At 41.7% G+C, this 11006-nt stretch overlaps 1 protein-coding gene across 1 annotated transcript; it reads left to right on the plus strand.

The window, feature by feature from the left end:
• Positions 1-1664: 1664 nt before the first annotated feature.
• cldn19 (claudin 19) lies at positions 1665-10431 on the plus strand. The gene is made up of 5 exons (XM_068017481.1): positions 1665-2114; positions 3731-3895; positions 5538-5622; positions 6711-6857; positions 10075-10431. Exons 1-5 carry the CDS (start codon positions 1892-1894, stop codon positions 10118-10120), a joined length of 666 nt encoding a protein of 221 aa, XP_067873582.1. The 5' UTR covers positions 1665-1891; the 3' UTR covers positions 10121-10431.
• The last annotated feature ends 575 nt before the right edge of the window (positions 10432-11006 follow it).

Here is an 11006-nt window from a genome sequence, read left to right on the forward strand (position 1 = left end):
ATTGGAAAGGGTTCATCGAAGAGTGAACAGGATGATGCCAGGCCTTAGAAAAGTAAGTTATAAAGAGAGGATAAAGTCTCGAATTTAGTTACCTTGGGAGATGTGTTTCAAGTCTTTAAACTAATGAAAGATGCAGATAAGATTGAAGTGCCAACCTATTTAACATGAACAATAGAGAACACAAATACAAAATTCACAAGCCTCGAACATGGTTAGAAGTTAGAAAGAAACCTTTATATTGCCACAGAATAGTGGGCATGCAGAACAGACTACCACAGAAGGAAGCTGATCTGGTGTCAATTAGCACCTTTAAAAGAGAGCAGGATAGATATATGTTGAGTAGGTGGATGAAGCAGCAGAGAGGGTAGGGGTCAGGACATTAGGGATATTTTCTACAGTTGCATTCCTAGTACATGTTAGCAGTGCCTGTGGGGAGGTTGTCCATCCCCACCTCATGGTTTTTTTTTGTTCATGCACCAGGGATGCTACAGTGGAAAATCTCCCTTTTCACGTTCCTTAAAGTAGGAGATCAACATGTGTTGATACAGTGAGGGAAGAATAATCCCACATGGGCCTGGAAAGGGTGAGCTTCATAGACCAAATGGTCCTTTCTCACTTTGGATTATCTTATGCTGTTAGTGTGTCTTCAGCCCATTTTCAGTTGAAAATCCCTATAGCACCTAAGCAACACATTTTATTCCCAAACCAGCTATCCCATGATTTTCCTTAGTGAGGTTAATGCCAATTCCGTGGTGTGGCCCACATCTATCAGGATTGGTGTTGAGGCTAACCAAACCATGTCAATATGGGGGAGGCAGTGGAACCAGATTTTCACCTCATTAGTCTAGGCTGGATCTTAATCCATGTCCAGAAGTGAAAAACTAACATTTAACCTGCTTTACGCATATCAATGTGCTTATTTTACACTTTTAAAAGTAAAGTTTAATAAGTGCAATATTGGCTCCAGCCAATGCTCTCACCTCTTCCAAATGTGCGAGAGGGTCACTGTCTGGGATGTAATTTTATATAATGGCCTCTTTGGTGGCTGACACAGCATTAAGTCATGCAGACTAGAGGCTCCCCTGTTTGATCCCAACTCTGTGCTCATTTAGCTGATCTCATTTGGAGCAACAGTTGGGACTCAGCATCCCTCAGCTGTGGAAGGGGAAAATGAGCTGCCCCTGATCATTATCCACTCTCTCACCATCCCCATGGCTGCACGGTGTTTGCATGTGGATGTTGGGTGAGAACAAGGTGAGGTTCAGGCTGTGATTGCCTCCACGATTAAACAGCCCGGCAACACTTAAAATCTCGATGTTCAACACAATGAGTGGGAGAACCATTGTGACTTGTGGATCCATAACTTAGAGTCTGCAGGAGAGGATAGGAGAAAAAGTGGGAGAAAAGCTACTAAATATGTGAATGCAATAGAATCAGAAATTCAAACTGCAGACATATTTCGTTCAGTTACAACATGCAGCTTGTCTTTGGGTGGCAGTGAGAGTTGAGGGGCTGGTCCAGTTTTAGCGGTAGTTCCCTTGTTGACAACCCAGGTTCAGTTAATTTCACAGCTCCAAGAGGGAGTTACTGAAATGCAAAGGGAGCCAATCGCCTTTGGCCGGCTCCATCTGCTTTCAACACGTCAAAAGCTTTGTTGGTGAGAAATTTATGACCCCGCTCTTGTGTTTCAAACTGCCTGCTGTTTGCCACAATACAACTCAAAATCCGTTACCAATCTCTGGGGCATTCCCACCATTATCCATCTCTTCATTGAAGTTCCCTCCGTCTGACCACGTTGATGAGCCCCTGCATGGACTGGAGAGTTATCCCTTGACTGGAGTTTGAACGGAAACTGGGGGGGAAAGGAAAGAATTCGGGGAGAGGGTTCGCGATGGCAAATTCGGGGTTTCAGTTGCTTGGCTATTTCTTGGCGCTGGGAGGTTGGGTGGGGATCATTTCCACCACGGCGCTACCCCAGTGGAAACAGTCTTCTTATGCCGGGGATGCGATTATCACGGCCGTGGGGCTGTACGAGGGTCTCTGGATGTCCTGCGCCTCCCAAAGCACCGGGCAAGTTCAATGCAAAGTGTACGACTCACTGTTGCTGCTGGACGGTGAGTAAAGCACCCTTCACTTCCAACGCCTGTGTGTGTTTATTATACAGTTTACGAGTGGTTTGACTTGTGATCTGCGTTGTTTTGATGTCCGCGCTTATCAGTGAAATTGACAAGCTAGGCTCGGCTTAAAGTGGAAATTGACACGAGTTTGTAAGGCGCCTTCTGTGAAATTGAACAGGTTCAAACACCGCCTGCTTAAACTACAACACGTCACTGTAGACAGCGGCGACTAGTTTACAAGCCATTTGTGTTATCTGCTTTCTTAATAAATGAACACAGTTAATTTCAAATTATAAGGAAGTTCGCATCTATTTATTTGTTACTAGTTCCAGTGCAATGCCTGTTATTCGACTGGGGATTACTACAGTAAACCGATTAGAATCTGCCAGCTTTTTTATATCCCCTCAACAGGGGTTGCCAATTCTCCAATCTTGTCCTCGAGTCTCCAGGAATTAAAGTTTAATCTCCTGCTGGGAGGAACAGGGAGATAAATCATAAAGGGATTAAAAAGGGTGTTTTTTTCCACTTTATTTGAACACTTTCATTTATTAGTTATAAACGTTTTGGAGATGGGGTTAAAAAGCCTGACAGTCAAGAACCATCCAGTCCGGCAAGAAAGAGTATGCTTGCTTTCCAATGGCAGGTGGAGGGCCGGGTGCCCTGAGGATGGGACAATGACGGGAGGCTTGGGATAGGGCGCTCGGATGCGGGTGGTTGTGTGATGAAACTTTCAGGAATACGTCCAACCAGAGTTGGTGATTCAACACAGCCAGCGGCAGAGTGAACTCACAAGATCTATTCTCAAGATCCAAATCAGACTGCCACTTTAACCAGCAGACGCTGTCTGAAGCTTACAACAAAGGTGTTTTTGGCTGGGGGTGGCGCCTTGCCATTAGGGTCACCCCTTGTGATGCAGGGCTGTCACATCGCAAAAAGCAAAATGCTGCAAATGCTGGAAATCTGAAATAAAAACAGAAAGTGCTGGAAATACTCAGCAGATCTGGCAGCATCTGTGGAGAGAGAAGCAGAGTTAACGTTTCGGGTTGATGATCTTTTCAAAGGTCATCGGTCTGAAACACTGACTATTCACATTCGCTACCTGACCTGCCAAGTACTTCCAACATCTCCTGTTGTCACATGCAGTTACCTGCCCCGGGTTTCCACACTCACTGAAACTTTACTAATTGAAAGTTGAGACTCAACTATACTTACAGTGGATTTGAAAATTGAACCGCACAAAAATACATTAATCACAAGATGCAAATAAATGATTGAACTGAATTGTTTAATACATATAATAAAACGTTCGATGCATTTTAAAAGCAGTTTTCGTAATTCTATTCTTAGTGTTCAGAAGAGAAATCTTATAGTTAAAACAAAATTCTTGACTGTAAAATTGAATTTAAAATGCAGAAAAGTTACATCTTTTGTGTGATGAAAGTTCACATTTGAAGGGATTTATGAATGGTTATTTTTCATCGAGATATTTTGTGAACTGAATTGGCGACATTGCATTGTGTAGAATGAATTTAAAAGAATTCCTATGTCTGGTTAAGGACTGAATGCTGCATCATTATTAATTTCCCTCTCTGTGCCTTTTTCCATTTTTTAAGCCCACATCCAGTCATCCCGGGCCCTGATGATTGTTTCAGTTGTCCTTGGATTTATTGCCATCATTGTCAGTGTGGTGGGAATGAAGTGCACAAAAGTAGGAGACAATAATCCACTCACCAAAAGCAGGATTGCAATCTCAGGAGGGGTGCTCTTTCTCATGGCTGGTTAGTTTATAGTTTTTTTTTTATCTATATCAAATTATTAAAAGAGGATCGAGTCAGATAATGTACTAGAAGCAACGACTAAGTTGGCATTTTCTATAATTGTTATGACGCCCCCGTTATGTTTCTGATCTTATAAAGATTGCCCGACTGAGTAACTTTAACTACATCATTGTGAATTGCTGAAGTCTGATTGTACTGTGATTGCACCAATTATTTGTTTCTTTTCAATCAATGGGGTTGTGCTCATTGTGTCTCTCCAGATCGCCTCTCCCCATCCTCCTCCCTGCTTTCTCATTGTGTTTAAAGTAAACTTGTTGTAGGGACCCCTTCTCCAAATCATTCTTTTCAAGAACCACAAAATCTTGGAACTCTTGACCTGCCTCAATCCTTCATCCCTCCTACAATCTGAATGCTTTTAAAACTGGAGTCATCTAAAAATGACTTTATTTACCTCATTCCTTTCCTTTCTCGAGCTTGGTGATATCCTCCACCGTGGGACGTTGTCCTCCATCTGTAATAATTACTAGAAATCATTTGCTCACTGCTTATAGATATTATTGGTGCTCATCATAATATTTCAAGCCATCTTTTGTGCCAGCTGGGGCTCTGTTGGTCACACGTTTGCCTCCGAGTTAGAAGGTAATGAGTTCAACTTCCACTCCAGGATTTGAGTACAAAGATCAAGACCGACATTCCAGTGCGTTACTGAGGGAGTTCTGCACTGTTGCAGGTGCTGTCTTTTGAATAAGACATTAAACTGAGGCACAGAGTGCCCCCTCGGGTGGATGTAAAAGATCCCATGCCACTGAAGAGGAGCAGGGGAGTTCTCCTGGTGTCCTCGTCAATATTTTTCCCTCAATCAACATCACAAAACAGATTATCTGATCATTATCACATTGCTGTTTGTGGGAGCTTGCTGTGTGCAAATTGGCTGCTGGGTTTCCTACATTCAACAGTGACTACATTTCAAAAGTGCTTCCTTGACTGTAAAGCACTTTGAGATATCCAGATTGTGAAAAGCGCTATATAAATGCAAGTTTATTACTCATAAATATTACTGAGTGAGGACAGTGAGGCAGCAAGTTAATAATGTTACCACAGTATGGATGTTATTCAGCATGTACTCATTGCTCTTCTACCAACTGTTCCTATGTAGCCTCAATATTTTCCCCCTCTCCTAAAGGCATGGGTTCAATTGGGTCTAATTCCACTAGGGTGAGTGAGCATCCTCTCTATGGAGGAGCCTCGGCTAACAGTATTAGCAGATTGTTCATCCACAGGGAGCTTGATCTTACCTGAGGTCCATCTATGTGCATTTGCCAGCAAGGGTCACTGGGTTGGGAATTCAGACCTGCCCTTATTTCTAACCGAGGGACACAGAGGCCAATTCTAGCTTCAGCTACGATTGGCGAGCTCGGCACAGATTGAGCCTGGGATCTTTGTGCTCTTTGTGGTGCATCTGAGCCACTGAGGTGTGTCTCTGGTTAGGATGCCTGAAGATAAAAGAAACAAGTTGCAAAATTCCAATGCTACAGGTCTGGCACTTTCTGATGCTGTGAAAGCTGCATGGTCACGTGTTTGCCATTGACTTGATGCCAGACTGTAAACTGACTCCTGATTCTGCCTGTTTTCTGTTCCACAGGACTCTGCACCCTGGTGGCGGTATCCTGGTATGCAACAAAAGTTTCAAACGAGTTCTTTGACCCTTTAACACCGGTCAATGCCAGGTACAGAGCAGCGATACAGGACTGGGCCAGTGGTTGCGCAGATCGGACCATCTCTGTTATTTTAGCTTTTATTTTTGACGCTGGAATGTATTTCGCCCAACTACAGAAACAGGCGGTGAAACTTAACATTAATGTAATATTGAGACAGGTTGGTGCAAGTCTTAGGGACAGAACATTCTCTCTCCTCCTACAGGTGTGCAGGAGCATCAAATGGCCATCCTTTATGTGTGTTCCTAGACAGTGAGTGTCATTCGGCTATTTCAAAATGGGGTCATCACAACTTAGCCCAAAGCTATAATCACTTTCCAGCAGGGCTAACTGCTAGGGCTGCCGACTTTGGTTGGGTGTATTCCATCTCATGACTTGGTTCCTCCATCCGTTCCATCCAGTCAAACAGACTACTTCCCATCTCTAATATAGTCATAACTAATAAACTAAAACTGTTCAAAGAAAATGAAATAAAACCATTTTTTTTAAAGAAAAGGAATTTCCCCCTGTTTGCTTGCAGGAACTTTTTCCATAATTCCTGAAGATTTCAGGACAATCCTGGAGGGTCGGTAACTCTAGTAACTATGCAAAGTTGGTTAATCTCAAGCCAGGCAGCAGTTTGGGCACAATCCCAGCATTCCTGGGGGTTAGGGACAGGGCTCCCACTTCTGTTAATGATCCCCACTGGAATGTGCTTGTCTGTGAATAGAGCAGGTCCAGGATGCGTTACCCTCCATTATGGAAAGCCAGCACTCAATGTCTGGCCTCATGCGTTAAGAATGGTCTCTTGGTTAAGGTACCAGAGGGGGAACTAGAACCTAGTGTGAGTGTGCACTTAAGGGTAGGCAGAGAGAAAGGGAATGGGGAAATACTAGGTGAAAAAAATACTGTAAGTTTAAAAATTAGTCTTAAGTATTAAATGTATGAGGAGGACCTAGCTATCTAATCATTAATGTAAAGATTTTTTATTTTAGTGCACAGATTGTTTAAATTTTGTTGAAGCAAAGTAGAAGATTACTGAGGTCTCAGTGGTTGCTTTGTTACAAGGTTGGTATATTCCATGCTGTGAACTTTGACCTCTTGCTCTTTGGCCTTCGCAGGTATGAGTTTGGTTCGGCCCTGTTTGTAGGATGGGCTGCTGCAAGCCTCACTATTCTGGGAGGATCTTTCCTCTGCTGCTCCTGTCCAAACGAAGAAAGGAGGGGCCAATCATACTACAGATCCTCTCAGCCATCCACTGTCAAAGAGTATGTCTGACTACAACTCACATAAAAATAGTTCATGTGCAGACCTCAGATTAAAACTGAAGGGTTGTCAACCCTTCAGTGTCCTGGCATCTGCAGAAATTAAAGATTAATCTCCAGGACATTGCTGCTGGAAACCCAGGAGAAACATCATAGGGTCATTAAAAAAAAAGTTATTTTTAAAAATTTTCTTCAAACACATACACTTATTAATTATAAAAATATTGGAGATGACTGACAGTCAAGAATCTTCCAATCAGGTAGTGAAGAGCCTGTTGCTTTTCTAATTGGCCTGGGAATGTGATATGCTGTTAGGATGGACATTTCGGGTGACCAATAGTGGCAGTGTAGAGGCGGGGCAGTTGGAGGTGGGAGGTCATGTGATGAAACATCCAACCAGAGTTGGCAAATCCTACCTAAAACTGACAATAATTTCACCACATGAAGGAAGTGCTGGATAACTTTAAAATAATTATATTCACATTTTTATACTTTTCTCGAATAAAACCCACTGAAATGTAACATGCATGTGGTACACATCCGATCCCAGTGCATCTCACTCTTCTTTTGAACAGATTGTCTCTGTGTTCCCCTATAGGTACTGCCTCATCCTTGGGTACAGCTCCAAGGGTGCTAGGCATTCCCTGGCAACTCACCCCAGTAGTCATATGAGCTTTGACAATGATAGTGTTATGGCCAAGTGAGGAGGGGGTCACAGTCGCCCCTCTTGCCCTTCCTTTTATTTGACCACAACAGTGTTTATTGCTTTTAAACAGTAGTTGTGCTTACCACCACTGTGAGTGTTTTACCTTTTACTTTTGATGTGATCATGAAAGGACCAATTGGATAGGTTTTCTTGAGTTTAAACAAGAAAGAGGTAAGTTTATTACACTTAACAATCTAACCTCGATTTTAAAAATCATAAAAAAATGCTACACATTCACGCACACATTTGCATGAGGTTTGCACATACACACACACACACACACACAAATAGATTACAAAGTGGAAAGTAGGTTTTTTGGTCGGATTAAAGTCCAGAATAAATAAAAGTTAAATACACAGTTTGAGGTTGGATGATTCGGTGGTTGTCCAACTGGAGTTGTACTCTTGAAGTCATTGGTTGGCCAAAGTGCACTTTGTGGCTGGTCTGCTTTGCTCAGGATTTTCTTGAAGGCAAACTGATAGGTGGTTCTCTTCCCCTGGTCTCTGGCTGTAGCAGTCAGTAGGCTTGGAGGGTCCATAGTAGCCAACAGTTTTCAAACTTGATGTTTTCTGGTGGGTGAGAGAGAGAGAAATGGAGAAAGAAAGGGAGGCACACAGCCTTCTCTGCTGCTGCACACTCAGTTACTGCTTGTCTCTTCTGTGTGTAACAAAACTCCCAGTTTTTTCAGAGATGGGCAGACGGTCACATGGTTCTCTCAATCCCCTTTGTTTTAAATGAGGTCCAAAGTCTAAAACCCAAAACTTCTCTCAGGTGGTGTTGTCGGTGTTTAATCCCCGGAGGGACGTCTCCACTTATGAATGCCCTGAGATAGCTTTGAATGTCCTGATAACAAGGATGATCTGGATAATCTACACAGTTAGCCAAGGCATTGTTCTGGGCTTCTTGTTAGACTTCTGGCTCTGGTTGGGGCCTTATAATGTGCAAAGGTGTTTCAGGTGCAAATTGCAGTGGCCATCTTGGCTGCCAGTTTTTTTTTAAAGTTAACTAAAATTTTCTCCATTAAAAGTCGAATATAAGTTTCCAACTGATGAATTAATATTTCTCATTTGGCATATAGGGTTGCTTGACAATAATTAGCAGGTTACTCAACTATGTTGGGCAACTGACACTGATCCTGTCCTTATCCAGTGTCATTGAACCTGTACTTTGCAGCTGGGCTAGCTGGATAGTGATCAGGAGAGGGAGCCCTGCAGGATTTTTCTACCATATAGACCCAGGGCTGTTGAGCTTACCAAATGTTTAAAAATCATACCCTATGGGCACTGGTGCTTTCTGTAATTGCAAGATTACTGTGCTGGTAATCTACAGAATGTGAGTCTAAATCCCACCATTGTAGTTTGAGGAATTAAATTCAGCTTTAAAAAATGTAGAAATGAAAATACAAAAAAATATTAAGAGGAACAGATAGGATAGATTGGGAGAAACTATTTCTGCTGGTTAGGAAGCCTAATGGGTATAATCTTCAAATTAGAGCCAGATCTTTCAGGAGTGAAATTAGGAACCTTCACACTCTTCCGCAAATGGCAATTGATGATGGATCAATTGTTAATCTTAAAACTGAATTTGATAGATTTTTGTTAACCAAAGATATTAACAGATATGGGGCAAAGGCAGGTTATATGAAGTTAAGTCGCAGATCAGTCATGATCTCATCGAATGGAGGAACAGGCTCAAGGGGTTAAATGGCCTACTCATTTGTATGTTTAAAAAAAAACGGGCACGTTGTTAAAAATCCAACTGGTTTCATTATTGTTCTTTAGAGAAGGAAAACGATTGTTCTTATCCATTCTGGCCTATATGTGACTCCAGGCCCACACCACTGTGGTTGACTCTTAACTGCCTTCTGAAATGGCCTAGCAAGTCACAGTTATTAGGGATGGGCAATAAATGTCAACTTTGCCAGTAATGACCACCTCCTAAGAATGAATACATTTTTTAAAAGTGGCACTGTTTGGCAAATATAAATAAAATCGTTAAGTGCTGAAAGAGCACAACAGGTCCATCATCATTGGTACAGAGAGATTCAGAGAACATCAGGCAAATGTAACCTTGATCTAGGTCAAAGTGTTGTCCTAGTATAGAATTCTAGAGTACCAAACTACATCTCAGACATAGAATCATAAAATTTTACAGGATAGGAACAGACCATTTAGCTCAGCAAGCTTGGATTGGTGTTTTACTTCACATGAACCATCTAGTCTAATCCCACTCTCTTGTTCACTCTCCATACATGCCTAAACTCATATTCCTTTGAGAATAGAAGGTGGAAGGGGAATGTAAAATGATAAAAGAGATTGATACATTATGTACAGAGAGAAGCGATCTCATAAATGAAACCAACCACTTGCAAAAGGTGTAAGGGCAGCTCATTGATGAACTACCACAGGTTTACAATGGCGTGAACTTTCGGTATGAATTTTATATAGTTGAGGTTGTGTTGTCAGAGAGCTTGTCCATGTTACTGACGTTTTGTTTCTTCTTTTAAATTTCCAGGTCAAATTTTAAAAAAACATCTGTCAAGGGGGAGCAGTACTTGTAGCAAGGCAGCGCACTGCAGTTTTGTAACCTCACAGATGTATTTGAGTCCTGCACATTAGCAATCTTTTTTAAAAAAGTAATTGTGTCTTCCGGAAAAAAAATTCTTAGACCCTAGGACAATGTGCAGGATACTGTGTAGTCCAGATCCATTCCATCTTCACTGTTGCTTATATATGGGGCTGGTATTAGAACTCAATTGTACATAGGTTCTCTGATGATATAATTTTCGTGTATGCTGAATGTTGTTAATTCAGCTGTTGTATTGGATGCTGAAAAGAAATGTTTTCTTTAAATAAAGGTGAATTAAATGTGTCTCAGAATTTACTTAAAGGCAGATATGAGGCGAGCCGCATAACTAGAGAAGTAGAGAGGGTTTTAAATTAAAGTGGGGGCAAGGGATCAAATTGGGAAGATATGGTAAATCAAGGAGTAGAACCAAGGCAAGAGAGAAAGGCAATAATATGGGAAATACTAAACAGACTGTGACAGCAAGGGACAGAGCGTACAAATTTAAGAGTAAATCAACAGCTAAGGCTAAAGGTTACAAAAATAATAAAAGGACAAAACTAAAGGCTCTGTATCTGAATGCACGTCGCATTCAAAACAAAACAGATGAACTGAGAGTGCAAATAGAAATAAATAAGTACAATCTGATAGCCATTACGGAGACATGGCTGCAGGACAACTTAGATTGAGACCTGAATACTGAAGGGTACATGGCATTTAGGAAGGACAGGAAGCTAGGAAAAGGTGGAGGAGTATCTCTGTTAATTAATGATGGTATTAGCGCAATAGAGAGGGATGACCTACCATCCATGGTTAACTAAAACATTTAAAGATAGTACCAAACTTAAAGAAAAAGCCTATAATTGCGCAAGGATAGGAGG

Source organism: Heterodontus francisci, chromosome 37 (genome assembly GCF_036365525.1).
Source record: "Heterodontus francisci isolate sHetFra1 chromosome 37, sHetFra1.hap1, whole genome shotgun sequence".
NCBI classification, from domain to species: Eukaryota; Metazoa; Chordata; class Chondrichthyes; order Heterodontiformes; family Heterodontidae; genus Heterodontus; species Heterodontus francisci.

Excerpts from the sequence above, each read along its gene's own strand:
- cldn19 (XM_068017481.1), top strand. The coding sequence starts at position 1,892 with ATGGCAAATTCGGGGTTTCAGTTGCTTGGCTATTTCTTGGCGCTGGGA. Across the intron at positions 2,115-3,730 it reads CTCACTGTTGCTGCTGGACG|CCCACATCCAGTCATCCCGG; the intron begins GTGAGTAAAGCA and ends CCATTTTTTAAG. Across the intron at positions 5,623-6,710 it reads TTAACACCGGTCAATGCCAG|GTATGAGTTTGGTTCGGCCC; the intron begins GTACAGAGCAGC and ends TGGCCTTCGCAG.